Source organism: Acipenser ruthenus, chromosome 9, assembly GCF_902713425.1.
Source record: "Acipenser ruthenus chromosome 9, fAciRut3.2 maternal haplotype, whole genome shotgun sequence".
In the NCBI taxonomy this organism is placed as follows: domain Eukaryota; kingdom Metazoa; phylum Chordata; class Actinopteri; order Acipenseriformes; family Acipenseridae; genus Acipenser; species Acipenser ruthenus.
In genome coordinates this window covers 7,573,771-7,599,630 of record NC_081197.1, presented here as the reverse complement: position 1 = coordinate 7,599,630, position 25,860 = coordinate 7,573,771, and the positions used below count along the sequence as shown (strand labels likewise).

Below are 25,860 nucleotides of genomic sequence, written 5' to 3'. Positions count from 1 at the left end.
AATTTGTTAACAGACAGTGATACATTGTAGACCAAGTTTGTTTCTGTATTTCTGAAAAAACTGACATCAGGAGAACTGAATGCTTATAGTCTTATCAACAGCATTCCTGATGTCAAATCTTATTTCAACTCTTAGTCTCAACAGACATTGTGTGACTGAAAGGAAGCACAGAGCTTGAAAACACCGCAGTGTTTACTTACATGCTTCTCCAGAATACTAAGATGCTTTTCATTAGCCTCGCTCAACTGGTTGCAGCAAACCTGTGGAAATAACAACAACAAAAAAAAAAATCAGGAATTGTATACAGGATCATTGCCTACTGTAGTTTCCATCTAACTAATGTTGATGTGCCGATTACTACAATACTCAACCCATGCATGTGTATGTTTCCATCACAATTTTGCATGCACAGAAGAGTCACCACATTTCCAGGTTTCAGTATCAGATTTGCATGGGACTAGATCCGTGCCACTGATATGAACTAATTGAGAAAGCTCACAGTCATCCATTGTACTGTACAGATGTTCGTCTTTATTTGTGCCCTCTAAGCAACACTCCAATCTCGGTTGTATTACCACCATGCCAGCATGCCCCCCATTTTCTTTTCTCAAACCACAAAGTCACATGGCTTTCAAGTCCCTTTGTTATAAACACTAGACTGGCTCACTTCACCTTCTATCCATTCTACCAGTACTTATTCAATCAGAGTTTGCACAGTCTTAAATAATACAGCAGTCATTCTGTGAGAGCCTATTATAACAGTGTGGGCAGGTAAACCTATATAATTCTACATCCTCCTTCTACTGCTTTAAAATGATGTGATCCTCCTCCTGCCCAGCCTACAGGAAAGTGTTCCTGCTTCTGAACTTCACTGTACTCTAGTTTAAAACATTCCAGAAAGTTGCAGGCTGTCGCACTGTAATGAATCCTTGTAATTTCTCTACTTTTTCTTTCTTGTATAGTAATTGCTACCTTTTTAATAAAACATAAGTCAACATGAAATGCTATATCATAAAATGAAATGTATTCAATTAATGTGAATTAAAACCCTCAGAACCTCACTCCACCGAGCAGGAAGCTCCATTAGAAGGCGCTAACACATAGGAAAATAAATACATTTGTAATTTAAATGTTTCAAGTAGCAATTAATTCTCTGTTTACCGGATTAGAGGGTACCTCGTTGTCCTTACTGGTAGAGTAATGGCTGGTAATGCCCTTTATCAAGCAGCTATTGAGTTGACAGACTTGACTCTCAACTCAAAGATACTCATTGTAATGTTAATTTTGCATTTTATATTCATTTTAATCAAACATTAGCATTTAGTTTGCATACTTTTAGACTGATGAATGTGATACTGAACTGTTGTGAGCTTTTATAAAATGTGTGTTATGTGGCAATACCACCACTGTCAGCCTCCACCATTAACGTCCAGCTTTTCATCACTGTTCTATATTTCTGTATGTGTCCCTTATCATTCACTATTGTAGTTTATGCTTAGGTCGTTATTTATCATCCTTGCTAACTTCTCCAACAAAATGTAATTTTATAACCACTGTGTCTGCCTCTGAAAAAAAAAAGTGAGGTTGTTTAAAAAAATGAATAACTGTGGGTGTGCTGCTGTAATGTTAGTCCTCTCAGTCAGTCAAATTTTGTATAGTGGTCATAGCAGCATTTTTAATCTGGTTTGTAATGGAACATGGTTAAACCCACAGGGTCATTGGTTTGATCTCTATACCTACACAAATAATTATGTTACTTAAGTGAGCACAGTCCCAATCTTGAATGCCATTTTGTTCTGCTTTAAAGTGATATATTATTTTACTGTAGATATGCAACGCTATAAAGACATTGTGGTTATTAAGAACACTTTTATTTTATTGCCCCCCCCAAAGAAAGTCTTCCTGGGCAGGTTCTATAAAAGTATCCTTTGGTTTCCCTGATTCAGCATTAGCTCGCATTTCCTTCTTTCCAATGATATTTAACGGCAATGTAATCCATGACAGCTTCATGAGAATCCAGTTTAGGTCACAGGTTTAATAAGTTTGTGTTCTTACATTGGACAGTATTTCCCACTATGAAACCACAATTTTGCAGAATTTACACAGAGACCAAAGACTGAAATAGGCATGGATTCAGACCAATTGGACTTCAGACTTTGCAGCTCATAGTGCTACTGATTTATCCCTGCTCTGTAGTTAAAATTTTCAGTGGCCACTACACTAAAAAAAATAGACAAGCGTGATACAGATAGAGCAGAAGCTAGAAGTAATAAAGATATGTAATATACAAAAGAAACGAAAAGAATCGAAAAAGGGAATGTATCCCCCACTGATAATCCTCAGGCTGTAACCTGGAAGTGTACAAGAAAGTACAGTGAATTTGAAAACAGCTTTGAAACGATTTGCCAGCTTTACTTCTCTGTTAGTGGCATACCCACTGCGTGTTTTTTTGTTCTTGCAGGTAGAAAATGAGGAAAATGACCCAGATAAGTTCAATCTGAACCTTAACTCCCCAGAGTATGAAGTGATTTGTGTCATTTTAATGTGAAATTGCTTTTTAATATTGTGAGTCAGCACACTAGAGGCTATATAACATAAACCATGATTGCTTTTGAATAAATGCAATATATGCATACTACTGTCCGTTTTTTAAAATCTTGGTTAACACATATTTAATGTAGCAGTACTTAAGTGTTGGGTGTTCAAACAGAAAGAAAGGGGAAAACATATGCAGTACTGTTTTGCCATCTATTTCCTTGCCACCATGCAGTAAGGGACTTTGATACAGTGCATTTCTCATTCTGTGTGTCTGCAGACCTCTACCACTGGCATTGGCTAACTGTGTCTCCAGAAGAATCTATGGGACAACGCTGTGCTCATGGCAATTTATTTGAAACCAAAGAAGATGCATCTATCTTTCAAAACAGACAGTCAACCTACCCAAAAATAATAATTAAACGTTAACGCTGAGCCAGTCAGGCCCACAAACAAACCATAAGCTTTTACACTCCAAACTGCTTTTGATGTATTTCAATATACACCTCATTATGATTATTAGTGAGGCAGCTCAATTTTGGTATTTAATTAACAGCTGACACACCAAAAATAGGTTAAGGGCTAATAAGTCAAACCCAATATTTTGGTAATTGATATTGGACAGTTAATATACAGGTACAGGGGCTTGCACAAGATTCAAAATACGCTGCCAAACACTATAGTGCAGAGCCTTAATGGGCAGCCAGGATGGCACTGATTCAATGGGGCAGGTGTACAAGGTTTTTACATCATTTACCAACCATTCCTAAATGTTAACCTCTATGAAAGTCTGTCAGGTCAGCTGACTTGTTGCAAGAGGGAGATACAGCTTTTTAAAAACCAAATGCATTTCTGAGACAGACCGTTGACAGAAGCGAGTGCTACATACAGCAGGTGCTTCCCATGTTACTGTCCGACTTGTTGCTGTAGCTTAACCGACTCAGGATAACTCACTAAATATTTATAATATATCACTTACTGTAATCTGTTATAGACCCTTTCCCTAATACATTATACAATTTCCTCATAATATAACATTGCCTTCCAGCAACCTGTTTAAAATTGTAATTGTTTTATAGTAAATAATTTAATACATGTATTGTGTTTATTATGTATTGAAAAAAATGCATCTTATTACAGTGCTGCAGCTGTAACATAGCACAAAAAAGTAAGCAATGTTTTGGAAAATCAATATGAAAATCGCTGTGCAATTGTTTTATATCTCACATCACAAAAGCAAGTCCTAAAACATATCTATTGAACTGGCCTGTTAGTTTCATTTTGGCATTGAGTTTATAACATACATCTTCACCTGCTGGATGTAGCTGCATTGCGTTTCTGTTACGGGACTGGACTGCTATCACGCATGTGTAGGACTGGACAGGAGGGAACTCATCATCACTACTCAAACTGAACTGCTACTGATCATCCATGAAGAACAGAAGAACATTATACAGTCAGTATAGATCTGATCAATAGCATACAGGTACCCAGAGTGCTGTGGCTGTCCTGTCATTCTCCATAATATATGCAATATTGGTAGATTCAGGTACAGGAATCTTTCAAGCATTTTACTTAACAAAAATGTAAAACGTCTTACTTACCAAAATCACTGATATGACTCTCCCATTGTCCAGGTCCACAAGAGGGATTATTAACACTAAAACACAAATATTCAGATAAAATAAATGACTAAATGTACAAATATAGAAATAGAAGGTTAGTAAGAGGGACAAAGTGGTTGTAAAGCAAAGTGTTGTTTCAGGCAGGCCTACTGTTTATGAGCCTGTCACGGCAAACTGAACCTAAATTACTCAGCTCTATCGGCAGATATGCGTTTATACCAAGTGTAAATGTTGCAATATATGAAAATGCAAAGTTAGCTTTATTTGCCCTTTCAGTCCTGGCAGGAGCTCAAGGTCCCGTCTTATCTTAGCACAGTATGTTAACATATACTGTATACACACAGTATATAGTCCTGTTCTCATGTATACTCAATAAAGGAGTTCCATTCATCAGCTCAAAAACTAAAAGAAAATCAGGACTGAAAGGGTTAACTAAGTTCATGCAAGTTTCTCCAACTTTTCAAACAATACTGGATATCACACACAGGGATATACATTTATTTTCTATCTTTAGTCACGTATTTTTAATTTCCATCTCCATTTCACCTGCTGTCAAGATATGTAATACTTCACACAGTAAGTGTCCAAGGATGCCAATTCATTTCAAAGTGTTGCATCCCTCCAATGTGAGACCCTCCACGTTATTTACACCTGTCGTTGGGGTGCTTCCTCCTGTCACCTGGAATTATGCCTTTTAACAGTATATTTACATAGTTTGCTCACCTGTGCATGCATTTTTTTATTCTGTGAGGAAATGTTGATAAAAGGTGATAATGCATTTTTCATAGTGCAGTCTCTATCCTCTACTTACAATGAAAACGAAATACATCTTATTTTGAGAACACTGAGGCACAAGAAGAAACACAAACACCCATCACCCTCGATCTCTGACGAGATCCTCACCATAGTTTAGGTGACATATAGCAATTGGCTTCAGAACAATGAAAAAATAGATCGCTAGGAGTTACGTTTAGAGTATGTGAAATACTGTAACTTGACAAATGCCAAAGTGTATTCAAGTTAGGACAAGCAGTGTGGTAGACTCCAGAAGCTCAGGTATCATTACAATAATTCACCATGACTTACATACATCAGTGTGGCTTACATTCATGTGGATTAAAAATGAAGCATGACTTTCAGAAAGGAGACTCCACCAATTAACCGTGAACCATGTCCTATAACGTTTAGAAGACCCACCACCCTGCTTTCACCTTGCAACAGGCTTCATTTACTATAGGGGGAGGCTGGCTGTCATTCATTCATTCATCCCTTGAGTAGTCTCTGTGTATTTGGGCAGGTTTAGACCATGGGACAAACATGTACCACTACAAACACCCAGCAATAAATCTTTTTTTTTTGGCATCACATTTCATCTAGTTTTAATGAAAAGTCATGAAAAATCTCCTTCCCTTTGACAGGGATATATATCATCAACAGGGGAGTGATCAGCACAACTTCATATGCTGTGTAAATAAGCCTTAAATTTGATGAAAATCCATCAGCCTTTTTTGAGCAATATGCAGCAATAGGATTTCATATCAATGCCTTATAACCCCTTCTTATAAACCTTGCATGATATAAATACATACATACAGCTATGGCCCGTTTTGTATCACCTAGAATTTTAGGACTGAGACATAATAAAAAAAAAAAAAAATGCATGAATTTAATTTAGATCATTTATTTAACATCATGTAATCAAACAAACTATAAAATGACAGCGCAAAAGTCTACTGGAAGACATTATAGTAGTACAGTATTTCATGTTAGATTTTGAAATGTCACATTTTTCAATTTTGTCTGTTTTTCGTTAAGTATATGGAAACTGTTAACGTAACATTATTCAGCAGGTTTCATTCGAGTTTATGAAGCAAAATCAGTTAATTCTATAGGGTGATGCAAAACCTTTTGACAATAGCAGTAGGTAGTTGGATTTTTGAAACTTATTATTCATGTATGCCAACATTCATGTATGTCCCAGTAAATAACATGCTGTATCTCACAGGGAGAACATTATTGAAGCACCTTCAAGCATCTCTTCAGGTATCCCTCACCTTGTTTATCAGGTGGAAGAGGGGCTGCCAGGCTGTTAACTTGCTTCTCATGAAGCTCAGATGGGGGCAGTCCACTGCACTCAACCCTCTTCTGCTTAATAACAAAATCCCTGAAAGCAAACAAACACCAGAACGTTCAAGACCATTTATTATTTTAAGCTGCTACAGAGTGTTATTATCGAATTACTTAACCTCTTAGCATTTCCCTTGTTGCCAGTTTCCTTCACAAGACCATGCTTAGATCTAAAAATATGTTAGAAAAATATTATTTCAGTGTGCCTTTATAAGACACTAAAGGATATGAAAGTGTAAAGTTACCCCCATTTATGTCAGAAGAGAAAAAAATCAGCATGAATATTGCTAAGAGTTTACTCTAGGATGGTATGGTTTGATGTATTTGCCAAAAAGCTGACTGAAAAATCTGATTCATGTACCCCTTCCCAGGAAAATAAATACACTTTATCCTGACTTTTAACTTAAGCCATCATCTGCCAGTTACTTTTTCCAGCTTGGACTGAAATATAGTTCCTTAGGGGTGGCCTCAATTCAAAAGTATAGCCAGCACCAATTGACCGCGACTGGAGCAGGAACTTGGTCATTGTAAACTGGCCCCTCCAAACATATTCATATCTGTGCACTCCTATGTCAACAACACAAAGCATGCCACAACTTTCACTACATGTTCTTCAACATTCACTGTTTGTTGTCAATTCAATCTAAGCACTTGAACTCGTTCAGAAAGGAGCAGCTAGATTGCTTCCCCACACAAAATACAAGAAGAAGGAATGTAACTAAACACTATGGATCTCGCCATATCACCCCTGCACTGGCTCCAGAAGTGTATTTGATACCAATAGTTTCAAATGACATTTTAAGGTTTTGTTGTTTTTACCTTGAATTTATTTACCTTATTTTAGATATTGTTTGCAACCATTCTGAGTGAGTTTTGTTGCTCCAATATGTAGGTGTAATAATTTGTCCTGATTTTCACTATGCCTCTAACAAGCTTTGTGGTCATTATGTCTGTGGACTACTAAGTGGCTGCTCAGACTTTCATTTCTCATTCCAAATGTCATGAAATTCTGTAGCCTTTCAACCGCAAACCTCATAAAAATGGCATTTGAAGCTATTTACTCTTCAAACATGCATATAGATATATTCTATATCCCTAGTAGTGAAAGCATGACAACCAGTCACTGACCAGACAGTGCGTAAAGCCTTCATTTTTCAATTCATTGCCACTTCAGAGCAGACCATCTTGCATGCCAAAATCTGACTGTTTGCATAACTTTTACACGGCACTAAATCAGCCACAGATAATTTAATCTCCTCATCCCAGATGGGGCCGAGGGAATAAGACAGATCCGGAAAGGGCATCAAGCTCAACAGTGATCGCATTATTTAAGTCATTCGTGGTGTTTGTGTTACTATAATACTGATCAAAAGGCTTCACTCTCTTAGCAGCGTCGTATTGATCATTATATCCTTCACATCAACAACATGCAGGTGAAGCCGTGAAGCCCTGAAAAGAGCAAAACATGAATTCCCCAATTGTAGGCACTGTATTACAACACGAGCTGTTGTCTCAAAAGCAACTTAAAGAAAAATAACAACACAATTTCCTTGATTTTACCGTTGACCTAACTCAGTTTTGGATGTGTGTTAATAAATGAAATGCTGATTGATATAAAAGGCTTAACTGACTAAAATGAGTTGTCTGTGATACCACAAACCTCATTCAGCGTTGGCGGTATACACGTGGAAACTTCAAACCTCAGACAGCATCTTTCATACGATCCTCAGTACTCCATTTATATTGCTATCTGACTTACACATGAATGAAGTGAATTGGTGAAAGGACCTTACAGATTATAGTGAAGGCAACATTTACTGTCAACATGAATGAACTGAATTAGTGAATTATCATATTTTCAACAAACAAGGAGTCACTGTAGTGACAACTTTTTTGATTGCAACCAAAGCAGTGCTTTAGAGTAATCTGTTAGGAATAGTGACTCCATAATTACTAAAACAAATATATGTAATGGAGTAAGTTACTGCGTTTTGTTTTGAGTAACCACATTGGAACTGCATAAAGAACACTTTTATGAGTTTATAACTGCAGTCAAATCCTGTAGAGGGGCTTGAACCCCTTCAAATCCCAAAATCTCAACTTGGTCTTTTGGCTAACAATACGGTGTAAGGCTTGTAACCATATGCAGAATTGTTCTTTCCTGAGCCAGTACAAAGTTGCTGCTGTATCCCATAATCCTAGTTGCTGGGTTTTTTTCTTTCTAAAAAGGAAGCTAAACCCCAGAAGGGTTCCTGACAACACTCTGTGGTATATAAACCACCTGTGTCTGGAGAGCGTGATTGGAGACAGTATAGAATTACTTTTCCTGCAAGCTTTATCCCAGTGTTGTCCAGACAGACAATTCCACCTGACAAACCCTTTCTCTCAGGGGATTTGTGATTCTGAATTATTCCAATGTTAAAATCTGTTTTATCAAAACAATGAGTTATTCAGAACCCCAGCAGCATCTCAAATACCACAATGGAGGTTTACAAAAAGGAGCTAAATTACTGACATTTCTTTTACATCTATAAACGTTTCAAAGTTAGTAGCATCTGGCACGTTGGAAATATGATAGACAGAATAGAAACAAGTTATCCCAAAACACTAACTGTAAAGAGCCCACACACACCAACAAGACTTGGTTAACCTATCCTTCAACACAGGATCAATTGAGTTCTATCAAATCAAGACTAACAGCCCTGCTAACACTCTATGTTACTTTTATTATTTATTTCTTAGCAGACACCCTTATCCAGGGGGACTTACAATTGTTACAAGATATCACATTATTTTTACATACAATTACCCATTTATACAGTTGTTTTTTTTTTACTGAAGCAATCTAGGTAAAGTACAGCAGCAGTGTCCCCCACCAGGAAATGAACCCACGACCCTCCGGTCAAGAGTCCAGAGCCCTAACCACTACACCACACTGCTGCCCTAATCAAACCACTACCTTTACAATCTGATGTTGCTTGTTAAACACGTAAAACTGGATTACAGAGTTACTGTAACAATATCTAATACTATGCCTAAAAAGGACAAAATGGCAAAACTATCTGCTTTAAAAAATCAAATGTATTACTGTACATATAGTATAATAAACACAAAAATGCCTCAGCAAACTTTAAACAAAACAATTCCAGAAGATACAGGTTCCGCATTGTAGAGGGTATCACATCATTCATTTCAACCAGAATGTGGCTGGGACCATCATGCTGAATTATACAGAATGCCGATATGAAATGGGCTGGATTTTACAGGTTTTACTACACTATTACTATGACTACAACTACTACCACTACGACTACTACTGATAATAATAATAATAATAATAATAATAATAATAATAATAATAATAATAATTTACTGTCACCTTTAAAAACCTGTTCCATATATATATTCAGCATGTTTGTTACCTTATGAGACAAGCTAGATTTGAGCCAGTTGTTAAATTCCATTATGTCACTCTCCTTATTGCCTAAACTAATTAACTGATCCCAGGCATAAACATCTCCAGCAAGCACTTTGCGAGCAGTGTGCACCCACTTAGCAAGCAAAGGGAGCAAGAGAGCCTTATCAGAGCCCAGCAGTACACACGTGGAATTACTGGAGCTTTAGCTAAGATAAACCTGTTTAAACAACACTCAATACACACAGACAAGTGCAAACTTTATACATAAAGGGATGGTGAAGGAGGCTTTATTACTGAATTAAATGACTTGTAGAAAAAATGGTCACTGTTTCCCTTACTGTTTTATAATCTTAGGTGATCCTCACACCAATTCTGCGGGGGAAAATAATTGGAAAGCCAAAGTAAGAACATGTATACAGTACTGGTGTACAAAATGCAGAGAGTCAAATAAGGGTCACAAGGTTTTAGACTACATGGATTTTTCCCCCATGCCTATACACTACTTAATCAAGGCATCACATTTATTGAAACTGTTTTGTAGTGTGCTAGCACAAATTATTTTGTTTCATTTTGCAAAAGGCGCTAACTGTGTTATGTTGTATTGTGCATTTCAGACAGACCTTGCAAAGAATGTAGTAAACATGGAGACAACCAATAATTCAATGCACCATAAAAATAATATTTTCCAGGGAGTTAAGAGCCAGTACACTCAGCAGGGAGCAGGTGTCACAATGTCAGTGCTAATAATGAGCAAAAAAACTCCACATGTGGTTCCAATTACACTGTTGCGGCTCTAGAAATGGCAGGTCTTCTTATCCATTCAGTGCCTTCACATCAATGCATTTGTATTAAAAATCAGCGCAAAGCATTGAGGAGAAATTGCATCAATTTAAAAATCAGCTGTGCAGATGAAAGTGGCTGGACGCCTTCCAATCAAAGTCTTATTTAAAAACAGCGGAATTACAGAAACAAATGACACCTTGTGATTACAGATTATATTTATTCTTTTAATCGTCTCTTTTTTTTTAAATGTACAGAACTGTAAAATGATTTTTTTTTTTTTTTTAAATGCAATTAGCTGCATGCCCCAGTGTGCGTATTAATGTTGGCGGCATCGCTTTGCAGATGTTAATTATTTATTCACATGCAAATTGTGTGCCTTTTGTGTTTATAGTTTTGTCAAGACATCCTGCCACCCAAACACCTGCGTTGAAAGTGTCTATACAGGTATTTGAATTTTCAAAATTATTCTATTGTTTTTAGACAAACACCCCACAGCTGGACTGCAAAGAGTGACACAAGGATAGTTTATTAATTAATCACAAATCGTGAACATCAGGCTTCTGTCTACTGTGCATAAAATGCTCCGCAGTAGACCGCACACTGCAACAATGTGAACAGATGAGCGGCGGACTGTAAAATAAAGGGACTAGTTATGATATCAGCATGTATTTTTAATAGCATCTGATAGGTAATGATGATCAACGATACTCAATTAATTTTTGTTCAAAAGGAAAACAAAAATACATTGAACACAAATGGACTGAAAAAATTAATTATATTATAAAACATACAGAATAGGAATAAAGATGAACATAACCTTACCTCTTACTGCTGTAACTTTACAGTATATTGCTTTTTATGTAATGAATCGGCAGTGACAACAGATCTTTAGTGCAAATAATACATTTTGCCATATAAGTTAATGTTTGAATCTATTAGGATTCCTAGCTTATGAATAGTCTATTTACGCAACAGTGGCTTAAGGCAAGCTTCTTTTGGACACTACAGCTGACAGAAACGCAGCTCTGCCAGTTGTAGTGTCCAAAGCACGCTACCTCAGGCACAGCGTAGCTATCCTGTAGAGTCATATGGACTGCTGGCAAACCTTAAAAGGAAAAAAAATAATGTTTTGCACTTTGGAATGCAAATGAGCCTCCACAGAAAAATTGTATTTATTATTTTTTTTTAACCTTCCATTCCATGACTGGAATTTTATTTAATTTTTTAATCAATCAACAGCTGTAGGCAGTTTACCCTTTGCATGATAATTTTCCCACGGTTTTATTATGAATCTATCATAATTTATTGTGCTTTGCCTTGGTTTTCATTATCTGCTTTACCATACTGGGCCCTCCAGGCTTTACAATGCTGTCCCATGCTTTCATTATGCTTTATTACACATTGCTTTGCTTTTGCTGTGGCAAACTAGGGTATTATTAGTGTTTTTAAGTTAAATTTAAACATATGTCTGCCGAAAACATATGTTTAAACGAGCCCGTTTTCAGATTCCCATTGTAGCCTTTTCACTAAATATATATATATTAATTTTGTTTTAGTTTACCGATAATACCATGTTTGCTATCTTGAATGTGATATTGCTGTAGATAAAGCTAAAAAAAAGCACAAAGTAGACTTTAAAATCTTAGCAGGAACACAGTGTATGTATACCAACAGACTTGAAGGTCAACAAACCTCCCATTGCTGACAAAATCACACTTTATACTCGGCCCTATTCATTTCAGGGCAGCGGCACCTTAATCGCCAGCATTCAGGTTGAGGTTGAAAGAGCAGGCTTGGGGCTTTACTTTTTGTGCTTTTAACTCAGTCGCTTCAAAAGACAGCCTTCCGGTTTCAGTCTCTTTTAAAAGTGCAGGCTTGGGGCCTTCTAATGACGTATAGGGCGCATTGTTTTGTTTACTGTTTGCTCAGCTGGTGACACTCTGTGGCCACTGAACTGTTCTTAAAGTCAACAGATGACACTCAGCAAACTGTTGTTAAACTCATGGATGAGCCACCAGACTCACCTGGCTAGAAAGCTGGTGAGATTCACCAAAACAACACGGACGCTGCCATGGAGACCAAATTAAACATTGTAGTCAACTCTGAGATGGCAAATCGTTTAAGAAATGCTAAATAATAGAAGTCCTATTGAATCTCATTCATTTATTAAACTTTTTTGCTTCAATTTAAGTAGTCAAATCCAAAAGCAAAGAAATTTTAATTTAAGTTGATAGCGTTTGTAAAGATCACACTTTTTTTTTTTTTAATTATCTAACTTGGGTGTTTAATGTCGTAGTAATTAAGTCATGTAAAAAAAAATAATCAAGAGTACTGCTTAGCATAATAAGACTTTTTTTTTAAACACGTCAAAACGTTTGTATGAATTTACTATTAAGTTTAATTTAGCATGTCACTATCTGCACAAAAAACTATGAAATAAAAACCCACCTGGTATTTCACATTGTGAAACACCAAATTAGATGATTTTAAAAATGAAGAACTTTTACAAAATAATGCTCTCAATTATTTTAGAAGAATCAGGTGTATCATTTATCCTTAAGGAATATAAACTGCAAAAATATATCAGGATCTCAGTTGAAAATACAGCAGTGTACTCGCACTGTGTTTCAAAATGAACATACAGCCACACCTGAACTAAAGTCCTGCTCAGTCTGAAATGACTCTTGAAATCCATGTTGGAGTACTGATTCACAACATGTAAGTAGCCTGAATTTTTACCCTCTTTCTTAATTTAGATCTAATAAATTTGTACATTTCTTTTCCCAATTCAGAGTCAGAATCAGAATCTAACTCTTCTTTCTAATTAGTCTGGAACCCACATAAAATAAATATATGGATTACAGACTAAAAGATATTTTAAATATATCCCATATATTTTATATATATAAAAAAGAATTTCTATATATGAAAAGTATGAGGATCATACTTTTCTACCATATATTAAAAATATATGTTTGTTCCATGAGGAGAAGTTATACATACAAAATAAAAACAGTACAAAACAGGTGAAAATCAGGCTGAGTGTAATTAATTAATCTAACTGGTTTGATAGTGCTTTTGGAGGTGTTCACAAAACACTGGTCTGTTAGTGTCACACCACGGCCGCACAGAACCCTGCAATTTAGGATTTTTTATAAATAAATAATGTTAACAACATACCGTATCTCACCAAGGCTAGATTTATGAATGTATAGATCTGAGTATCATAGAAGTAGATCCTCATTACACACATGTATGCACATGCATTTAGATGGGGGGCAGACTGAAAGGTTCCCCCATTTTTTCAATTAAATGATTGACCATATATAAGAAGGTCAATGTAAGTTAATTCAAATTGATGTCTGTAAAACGAAAAGCAATGGGATGGCGAGATGGGGGTACTTCTTTAAAGGAGGTTGCGTAGCATGGGAGGAATTCCTTAAACAGACATCCACTTGCAGGAAAGGTTCTCATAAACACATTTTATTTATCCTTTATCACATATATCACACAAACATAAGCTCATACAAGTGGAATGCCAGTTTCTTTAGAGTTCAGACTAAACATTGACTATATTGTTTTAGAGGATGTTGGTTGTTTTGAGAACTTTTGCTTTTACAGTAATTAAGAAAACCACAGCTGTATCTAAATACAATTCGCTGTGTACTGTCTAAAAAGATACTAGTCAAAATGACATTTAACATCCCACACTCAAAAGATCATCTCATTTAACTGATACATTTTAAACTTGTCTTAACTATGTTTAGCTGATATCATTTTCTTTGGGGTGCAAATGTAGGAACGCTACTATTCGGTTTACAGTACTGTACATCAAGTAACCAGACACAGCCATCCTCCATGTACCTGAGACAAGGCCTGAACCACTTCCTCAAACACTGAATTACTGACTCATTCTAACAGAGACAGTCAATAAGCTGTAAGCAAGAAAGAAATAGTGGTTCCAAAGTGAATCTTTTACCACAGGGCATACTGCCTATATCATTTAAAAATAATAATAATAATAATAATAATAATAATAATAATAATAATAATAATAATAATAATAATAATAATAATAATAAATTACCACCACTTTAAAATAGACCCACTCCCCTGTCTCAACAAATCCGACTTTTTAAATGTTGGAAACACTTGTTTCATAACTGCTTTAAGTTTTGGGGTTGTTTTGTGTATCTTGGAAAAAACATCTCACCCTCTAGTATAAAATTACTACGATGTTTATTTTTGGGAGTCAGTTTGTTTTCTTATACATTCGACCAGCCTTAAAGTCAATTAATTCTATGAAGGCAATTATACAATATGAAGGTGATTCTAACAAACCTTCCCAAATATTCAGAACATTTGTGCAAGGTTCTCTATACTTATTCAGAAGAAGAGGGAGCTACTGAAATACACATTCCTATTCAAATGTGGATTCAAAAAGCAATGATCTGCCTTCACATACTGCCTTACAGTAGCTACAGTCAGTTCAGATCAGACATATATCAATTCAGTAAGGTGCTTGGGAATCTGGTTAGTTCTGGGTATAATCAAGGAGGGGGTCTTGTTAAAGGTTTAAGAGGCAGCAGATCCAAGATTTAACTGAAGTTCAATAACTGTCTTAATGGCAATTTTAAAAGCCCTGAAGTTTCACCTTTTCACCTCAGGTCCTGATATTGAAACTGGGCTTCAGCTGGACAGAGAGCTTAGGTTCTGCAATATAACTTTGTGATGTATTTCATAGCTCAGGAGAGATGGGATTCACTGCAGTATTTTCGATAGAGTCGTTTCTCCAGGCAGTGATACAGCCAATCAGCTCAAATCTGTCAAATACATTTAACACTTCTGTGAAGGCAAATGGGCTTAGAACTACCTGTTTACACCGCCTCTATACGAAAACATACAATCTGTGTCAAAATATAGACATTCAAGTGAATAAAAGATACTTCTGGAGGAGGTCCAACTTGCAGTGACAAGCACCTTTATTATTTATGAAGGATTGACACATAAAACATATGTGTTCCGCTACAGTAGGGATCTAACACTTTCATAAAAGGCTGCCTTGAAACTCTGCTTGCTCCCAGGGGCCAAAGCACAACCAATACCATTGTGTTAACCCCGTGTCCTGGCTGAAGTCCAGCACACATCAGACAGCACATACATGCTGTAGAAATATTATTATTATTTATTTCTTAGCTGACGCCCTTACCCAGGGCGACTTACAGTTGTATACAAAATAAAATACATATCAAGAATTACAGTACAATTAAGAGAAGGATATAAATATATGATGACTTCAGTCCTAATAAGAGAAAATACAAAACAGTACGATTTGTTATCGGGGCAATTCAGGGTTAGATACGAGTGCAGGTGAAATACAAAATACTACAGATTGGATTAAGTGCAGGATTAAATACAGTAAAATAGGTAGCAGATAAGTGCAAGTTAAAGTACATTAAAGGCAGTGTGCTATATTGTCCAGAAGGGAAGAGTTGAGTTTTACAGGTGTTGTCTGAAGAGGTGTGTCTTGAGGAGGCGTCAGATGGTGGTCAGGGACTGTGCAGTCCTGACATCCGTAGGAAGGTTGTTCCACCACTGCGGGGAGAAGGTGGAGAAGGAGTGGGCTCTGGAGACAGGGGAGCGTAGTGGAGGTACAGCCAGTCTTCTACTGCAGGCGGAGCGGAGAGGTCGGATGGGGGTGTAGGGAGAAATGAGGGTCTGGAGGTAGCTGGGTGCAGTCTGGTCAAGGCATCGGTAGGCGAGTACAAGAGTCTTGAACTGGATGCGAGTGGTGATCGGGAGCCAGTGGTGTGAGCGGAGCAGTGGAGTAGTGTGGGAGAAGCGAGGCAGAGATAACACTAGGAATAATAAGGACATAAATCCACCAAAGCATTTGTTCCTCCACCACTTGGCTTTTGTCTCATTGTGAGATTCTGCATCTTTATGCACTAAAATATATAATACAAACAATATCCACACGATAGCTTAAACAGTACCGTGCAAGTCAGCCTTGCACTTTCTGTCTTTCCTTTTTGTGAGATGGAATGCTCATATTTATTCTCCTTTAAAGGTTATTTGCATCTGATATTGAGGCAGGCTTCTATCTCTAGTATATACTTTTTCACAGAAGATGTCCTTTCCTGAGCAAAGAAGAGTGCCCCGACTATAAATAAGAGAAAAGTCCTTAATCTTTAAATGTGAACTTCCCTGACAAACAGATCTTGTCAGTTCTGTGATCTATTTGACAGCCTGACAGCTCCAAGCCAACTGACCTAACCCATTGCCAATGAATATTCACTTCAAAGTGAAACGAAGAAGAAAAAGAAACTGTGGACAGGGCAAATTTCTTCCTGCACCAACACAGACCACACCAGACACTGACAGAATACTTTGAGGAAGGAATACTTAAATAAGGTCATGACACAAGCTTGTCTAAGAATGAGAAGCAATCAGCCCTTACAAGAATACAATTGTATGCTGCATCATTGGGCCAGGGTAGCATTAATGGACCATGCCATCTTTTCTTGATTATTTCATTTACTCTACAGATGGTTATACAAGGCTCTGTAGACCCCTCTGGCTATGCAAGCTAACTTCTAAATAATCGCCTGTTCTGATGATGTAGTACACAAGAAAAGACCTCTATACAGTGCACTCCTACGAGAACAGCTCTGGGAAATAACTTGAGGGTTTGACTTTGGAAACACTCACAGGGGAATTTAGAGCATGGATTTGAAATGGGAAGAGTACAATTTAGTTTGGCTTTAAGATCTTTGAGCTAGATTCACTAACTTTTTCTTACTAGCTCTAGTAAATTATTCTTTCACGAAACTGACAAATAAAAATTAAGGCTGGGACCAAATCAAAACTTTGACAACCTGCTAATCACACTTAACAAAACTGTATTTAATAGCATTTTCTTTTTTTGTAAGTATCTTATTTCTTCTATTCATAAAAAGAAAACGCTATTAAATACAGTTTTGTTAAATGCAATTAGCGGGTTGTCAAAGTTTTGATTTGGTCCCAACCTAAGTCTAAAATTTGTGTTTTACATTTGTAAAAAAGAACAGAATGGATACGTTCTTAGTGATAAATGACCTAATTAAGTATGAATTTATTCCATCCACAGAGACTAATGAATAAATTAACAAATGTATGCTTTCAAAATCACCTGTGATCACAAAATCACTTGTGATCAAGTTTCTAAAATTGGTGTTTGATAACGTTTCAATGAAGAGTTGAACATGAAATAATAACCTTTACAGTAGTACAATAGGGTTGTAATCCTTAATACCACCTTTATAGTTTAAAGAAAGACACTTAAAATCCAAGTTTTTTAAATGGCATTTGCACTGTTAAAAATCAAGCCTGACACACCTAGTAGATGAGCTAATCTAAAACAAAAACAGATACATAGTTAAATATAAATATTTGTAAAAAATTACATGTTTTCCAGACTAAGCTGAACAACTGAAATAATGTAGATTTAAAACAAACAATAAAGCTAGATTGTTATCAGAAAATAAGCCATGACAGATGAATAACTGTAACAAAGCGAAAGAAGAATCTGTCACAAAAGGCTACAATTACATACAATGGGATCAACTGACATTTGTACATAAATATTGACAGTAAAAATCACGTCAATGCAGGAGTCCGGCAGATGATTTGTTTAACTGATAAAAAGATATCTGAACGAATCAGCCAAGAAGTCTGAGCCACAGTCACAAAGATCAAATGCTTACGAGGTCTAGAGCCTGTTATCTTTCATGATATTTAATGTGTCGTCCCTTTGGTCTCTGTCTTCAGACTACAATCAGAGGAGAAAGAACCCATAGAAGTGATGCCATTTATCAATCCCTCTGTCACTTCTCTGTCACCCGGGAACCCCTGGGACACATCAGCCAGCTGAGGTTAAAAAAAGACAGCTCCATGAGTCATAAAACCTTTCTGGGTTTATTAATTTGGTGACAGCTTTTCATTGCACAGATGCAACAGGCAAGATTTACAGCCCCGTTGTCCAGGCTGGGAGAATGAATCTACACCGAACAATTTAGTCAGTCCTGCATCCTTCCTGTCCTTATTAGTTAATTAACCCTTTGCAAAGTGCAATCTCTTTGCTAACTGATAAAAGTCATACTTTTATTGCCCCCCCCTTAAAACATTTCTCCAAACAAAGCTCTTGTCCTAAAGGAGGATTCAATCCAAACAGATTGGCTTTGTGTTGCTATAAAGGTACACATTTTTACTGTAGCAACTTTAGTGTAAAAATATTAAAACATTGTTTTAAATAAAATAATTATTATGTGCTATATCTGGAATGCCCCATCAATTACTATATCCTATATTATAGGAATACACACTGTGCATTACAAGGATTATGTCAAGGATATTGCAAACTAATAATCAAACATGTATGATCTTGTGGTCATGTATTACAATGCATAAAACAGAAGCTGTTTTCGCTAATGATGTTTACCATTTCAAGAATTCCAGTTTTTTTTTATTTCCTGTTACATCCTTGGTTAGGATTAAAATTGATAATCCTATGGACACAGTCAAACCTAATGACCCATTCAAACTGGAGGCAATTATTTTGGTTAGGTAAGACTTCACCTTCTTGCATCATAAAACCTGTTTGTTTTCCTCTTCTCCTAGAGCCAACAAACCAAGCTTAAAAATAGTTTTGAGCTAAATGACCATTGCTGCTTCATCACATGGCCAGAACAACTGATTATTTGTATTCATGACAGCATTTTGATTAGGGACCAAAGGCTACACTGCAATCGCATTTACAACAGATACTACAGCCTGTTGTATTATTATTATTATTATTATTATTATTATTATTATTATTATTATTATTATTATTATTATGTCTAGCATAACTATATTGCAGATAATATATCAGTGTATTTTTTTTTAGCCAAAACACATAATTGGTGTACATTTTGTCATTAAGTGGCAGTAAACCATTGTGTTTAATTGCGATACACTGTCAACCTTATCATTTATCTTCATTGATATTTCAAAATGCAATTTTTATTCAGCTGGCCTGCTTTATATATTTACAGCACACACTACGCAATGTTCTGCATATTGAATTGAACCCTGTTCCTGTCACTGTGTGCTGGACTGCAGGAGGAGGTACCAGAAGTGAAGACAGGCTTACCTGAGTTGTCCTTCTCGGGGCAGCTCGTGTGGAGGGTCATCACATAGCAACTTGTTGGTTTCCACATCCAACAGATAGATACATATGCTCTCCTGCAAAGGGAAACGCATAACAAGATTTTGCTAGTGCTCTTGCAATAAAGATTAATTTGACAATTCTCAAGACTGTGTGAGCAATACCGGTAACTCTTTATTGAAAACCTCTTATCCACAGAACTGGCATTGAGGTCTAGAAATGTACCATGGTCAGACAGCTTGATTGAATTTGTCCTGCAAGAGATGTAAGTCTGCTACTTGTAGAACAATTCAGACCTGGTTTGGTAAAAAACTGTCCAAAGCGTTAGTTAAAGCTTACATAAGCTCTCACTTACTACTCTATACTTGGAAATGTTAGCCAACTTAAGCTTGTTGCTACCTACGGTTTTGACATAGTTTTTGGTACCATACTGTATTAACTTTACTTGCTATTCTTTTGTGCTACTCCAATGTACTTTACGTGCAGAAACAAGGGGTTCATGTAACCATTGAATCGTTGTTTAACATCCAAGTACTGTTCTGATTTATCATCAAAAACTTTCTTTTGGTCTTTAAAGGTTCTGCATTTTGTATAGTTTTCGTAATCGTCATCTTAAAAAAAGAATATTCTTTCAACTAATGCATTATGCTTAAAATTGCATTTCACTTTCTAGTAAAGTATCTTCACTTACAATCTAGTTTTCTGTATGTCTATTTGTTTATTGGTAGTAGCTAGTTTCTTTTGTCTACAGTGACCCTGTGAAACATTTATATTTTCTAAAAGCAACCTTGGTACAGCAATGGACTGCAATACATTTGACTTCAATGGAGTTCACATAATAATGGTACGAAAAGTGAGATGAAAATATGAAAATGTTCTTTCTGGTTGTCATGAGAACTAGAAGGACGTGGCTTGAGAAAAATTGACATATTTCTGAAGAGTGTGAAAAGGAGAATAGCTGAATAGAGAAATGAAGGACAGGTAAAAAATAAAAATAAAAGAACATAACATCACACAATTCACGAAATCCATCCCCACCCTCACCCCCAATCCACTCTCCCCAAAAAGAACATAACATCACACAATTCACGAAATCCATCCCCACCCTCACCCCCAATCCACTCTCCCCAAAAAGAACATAACATCACACAATTCACGAAATCCATCCCCACCCTCACCCCCAATCCACCCCCCAAAAGAACATAACATCACACAATTCACGAAATCCATCCCCACCCTCACCCCCAATCCACCCCCCAAAAGAACATAACATCACACAATTCACGAAATCCATCCCCACCCTCACCCCCAATCTACTCTCCCCAAAAAGAACATAACATCACACAATTCACGAAATCCATCCCCACCCTCACCCCCAATCCACTCTCCCCAAAAAGAACATAACATCACACAATTCACGAAATCCATCCCCACCCTCACCCCCAATCCACTCTCCCCAAAAAGAACATAACATCACACAATTCACGAAATCCATCCCCACCCTCACCCCCAATCCACCCTCCCCAAAAAGAACATAACATCACACAATTCACGAAATCCATCCCCACCCTCACCCCCAATCCACTCTCCCCAAAAAGAACACAACATCACACAATTCACGAAATCCATCCCCACCCTCACCCCCAATCCACTCTCCCCAAAAAGAACATAACATCACACAATTCACGAAATCCATCCCCACCCTCACCCCCAATCCACCCCCCAAAAGAACATAACATCACACAATTCACGAAATCCATCCCCACCCTCACCCCCAATCCACCCCCAAAAGAACATAACATCACACAATTCACAAAATCCATCCCCACCCTCACCCCCAATCTACTCTCCCCAAAAAGAACATAACATCACACAATTCACGAAATCCATCCCCACCCTCACCCCCAATCCACTCTCCCCAAAAAGAACATAACATCACACAATTCACGAAATCCATCCCCACCCTCACCCCCAATCCACTCTCCCCAAAAAGAACATAACATCACACAATTCACGAAATCCATCCCCACCCTCACCCCCAATCCACTCTCCCCAAAAAGAACATAACATCACACAATTCACAAAATCCATCCCCACCCTCACCCCCAATCCACTCTCCCCAAAAAGAACATAACATCACAGAATTCACAAAATCCATCCCCACCCTCACCCCCAATCCACTCTCCCCAAAAAGAACATAACATCACACAATTCACAAAATCCATCCCCACCCTCACCCCCAATCCACTCTCCCCAAAAAGAACATAACATCACACAATTCACAAAATCCATCCCCACCCTCACCCCCAATCCACTCTCCCCAAAAAGAACATAACATCACACAATTCACGAAATCCATCCGCACCCTCACCCCCAATTCACTCTCCCCAAAAAGAACATAACATCACACAATTCACAAAATCCATCCCCACCCTCACCCCCAATCTACTCTCCCCAAAAAGCCACACATTTAAATCTACCAGTCAATATATACCTTACACAGGGTTTCTCAGTTCATGTTTATACTGTATACGGTTTATACATCTTGCTTCATGCAGACTGGTATTTTTTTATTTTTTTTCATAAGTATGATCTGTAAACACTTCTATTTCCTTTGGGTGAAGGTCTGAACCTTAAGTGTTTTTAAAGTAATGCTCTCCCAATCAGCTGTAAAATTAACTATTTTCATATTAATATATGTGAATGTTTCTAGGCAATTGCTATGAAATGACAGGATTGTAGTTTACGGGATTGAATAACAATTGTGGGTACCCGAAACTCATTTGGCCAACCAGACATGTGAAATGGAACACAATTGGATTGACTTTTGTATTGTGAAGAATTATCAAGAAAGTTATAGGATATCAATAGGAGTTTTCTCTTTCACTTAGTGACAATGTGATGTTACATTAATTCTGGTACAACAGTTTAATATTAATGAAATAACAATCAATTCAACTGCTGTTCTGGGACTGTAATTACAGTGACAGTTTAAAGGAAAAGGTTGAAGTCTTTGCCATGATAAAAGCTACAGTACCTACCACTTTCGGGAGCACTGCCTCAAACACATCTTTGATGACTTCCCGTATGGAACTGGTCTCTATGATGGAGCCAAGGCTTAGCAGTGCATCCTGGGGAAAAAAAAACATAACAGATAAAACAGCATTATATGGACCTGTTCCTAAAACTCATGTCATGGGGCATACATATCAGTCTATCATACTGCTACACCAAAATTGCAGGGTTGGCGCTATCTTATCCCTATTTGATGGAAGGTCTTTAACTAGGCAGTTATACTACTTGTAATTGTTTATTAACAACAATGATTGTATCTTGTATTTTTTTTTTGTTTAGTTTTAAGTGAAATCTGGTAATACTGTGCTCAAACAAAGGAAAATGATGTAAAATACCAGATAAAAACTATACCGCGTCTAATATATTCATATATACGAATGATTTCAAACCTGAATCTCAAAGAATCCAGCTTGAGGCACAGGTCATGATAATGGACTGTAAATTCAAAGGCTTATTGCCTACACAACAATTATTTTAGTTCACTTTCTAATACACTGTTATTAATTTCCTCATTCCAGTTTAATAGTCTTCATTAAAGATCAGTTGTGATAATATGTATTGAACATCCTAATGAGTTTGTCACTCATTGAAGGCCAAAGTGATCAGTTGGTCATTAAAATTAATGAACTAAACAAGGATTCTGACCTGGCCATCTATTTATGAAAGGAGTGTTGAATCAATTAAACACCTCACAAAGCTGATGTTGAGAAAGACTAAGTGTGCTGTACGCTGTTATAGAGAGCGAGGCAGGATGTGATTGTACTGCTCTCTGGAGCTGAAAAATAAGCATCAAGAAAAGTGTGGAGCCCCCTTAATGGATTTGAGCATCCTGCTACTTTTCCCTTTCTTATTCACCTTTGCATATTGAATGCTGCTTGTCAATGCCATTTTTCACACAACCCGCTGCTTTGTAAAGTATAAAGAGGTTATTAGAAGCTCCCTCTAGCTTTGGTTTTGGCCTATCAAAATCACCTATTCTCTTCACTCTTCACAATTCAAAGCAACTTAGGTAGGAGACACTGCCCTTTTAAAAGCAAGGACAAAATGTAAATAAAATAAATTGCAGCCACCTACGTGTGACAGCTCCTCCTTCCAAAGACTTTTAGACTTGGTTTACATTTGCTGTTGCTGCATTCATCTTGGCCCACAGGCAAAAATGAAGCGTATGTTTTCAATTGATCAAAAGAGAAGTCTAAAAGCATAAGAACTAAACTGAACTGCCAAATTGCAATGAATATACTTATCATATGATTTACAGCATACAGTGCATATCTAAGACTGTATGTCAATGATTGACCAAGGCCCCCAGGAATGCAATTGGACCACCAGGGATTTGTTAAGTTGACCTGCTATGTTGCTTAACAAGAACATTCTGGTGCAGAGAACTAGCGTGATACAGTACAGATACAAAACTCCTTGCATTGGACACTGGCTGTTGTCACCTTAATAGTTCTGTTTAGTACAATTGCATTTTACAAGGATTTAAACCCAGGCTTCTAAATCTAAAGTGTGTGAACTCATTGTGCTACTTTAGCCTATATATACATATTCAGCATTGGTCAAAACAGAGTCAGCACCAGTTTAAGTTTAACCTAACTTTAAAATTCATGTTGACTTTTTATTTAAATTAAACTAGATTTAAGTTTATCTATTTTCTTTCTGCAACTGGCAAGATAGCAAGGATTTGTGAGTCAGAGTTAAACCCCTCTTCACAGGCAAGTAAAATGTAGAAATGAATGATTGTAAAATGTTATGACTGAAATTGCACTTTTTTTGTTTAAAATGGAGATATTCAGGCTGGGATTAACAGGATCCAATTTTGCAATAAAAAAAATAAAAACAACGCATTCCAGCTCATGGATTTTAAATAAAAGGCTGAGAACTGAAAGTCAAATGCTGCCAAAATATCCCCCCAAAAAAAAATCAGACTAAAATAAAATAGGTTTTGACCTTTCTAAAACTAAACTTTTAATATAGTCCAAACTTGTTTAACCTTTTAACATTCAGAATACAGAAAGTACTTAATATCTCTGGAATAAATGTGAACGCAGTGAATCCTGTCTTTAAAAATACATTCCTGAACAGGACCCAAGTCTAAAAAGACAATCTACTATTGTACGACTTTGGAAAAAAGGATAGGCAGGATCAGTTGAATAAATACAAAATTAAAAGTAGATCAGTAGGAATTACACCAGCTTCTGTGACCCAAGGTATGGGTTCATATACTGCTTTTGTTCAACACATAGGATTTGTACATGCACCACTTTGACCCCCTGTCAGCAAGAAAATGGTACCATCAAGATAGATTGAGATAACGGTGCACCGTCAACTCTATACTATAGCTGAGTCCGTAGGCCTGTGTTTAAAAATAACTGGCCATTGATTTTAGCTAGCGTTACATGGTCATTTGGGATGTGAGTTGTAAGAGAAATACTGCTCCCTTTAAACTATTAATGCCTTGAGTTAAAGCTATGCAGAGCACCTAAAGAGACTGGAAGAACTCCCCCCCCCCTGTAAAAATGTTAGATCACTATAAACAAACCATTTGTTCATTGGCAGTACGCTTACTGTATAGTGCTGTACACTTCCAATATTACATCTACATAAGGGGACCAGAATAAGTCCCTGCCACCATCCCACCTAATGTCTGGGTGATCTGTATTTCATGGTCTAACCTTTTCCAGTAATTAACACTTCCGCACAATCTGAAATGCCAATATGTACGTGAGCCAGGCTGCAGTTTGCTAGAGGCCATAGCCACTGAACCCCGGAGAATGATATTAATGATCTTAACACGCTTGATACAATTGGGTTGCCATGGGAGCATTATTGCATATGCCTATATATTGTATATATATTTTATATATATATTTTTTTTATAAATATTCTACCCCCAGATCCAGACTGCAGCACATATCGTTATGTGTGAAAATGATACCCCACTTACACTACCAGATCCATATAGAAAAAAATATATTCTCAATATATTTGGTGTATATGGTTCATATATTTAAAATATATAGCTTTAGAATACATATGATGTAACTACATTTTAACATCATGCATTAAAAGTAACAGTTTACATTTATCTAGCACTATAAGAAGAATAA

The 25,860-nt window shown here is 36.8% G+C and overlaps 1 protein-coding gene across 3 annotated transcripts in view; it reads right to left on the bottom strand.

Annotated features, from left to right (window-relative positions):
• Positions 1-25,860, bottom strand: part of LOC117405690 (cGMP-dependent 3',5'-cyclic phosphodiesterase-like) — a 171,831-nt gene that overhangs the window by 35,867 nt on the left and 110,104 nt on the right. For all 3 annotated transcript variants that reach the window (XM_059031030.1, XM_059031031.1, XM_059031032.1), the window contains exons 3-7: positions 22,717-22,806; positions 19,661-19,752; positions 6,215-6,324; positions 4,140-4,195; positions 201-260 (exon numbers count right to left, since the gene is read on the bottom strand). In XM_059031030.1, coding sequence (XP_058887013.1) covers positions 201-260; positions 4,140-4,195; positions 6,215-6,324; positions 19,661-19,752; positions 22,717-22,806 — 408 coding nt within the window. The remainder of the gene's footprint in view (positions 1-200; positions 261-4,139; positions 4,196-6,214; positions 6,325-19,660; positions 19,753-22,716; positions 22,807-25,860) is intronic.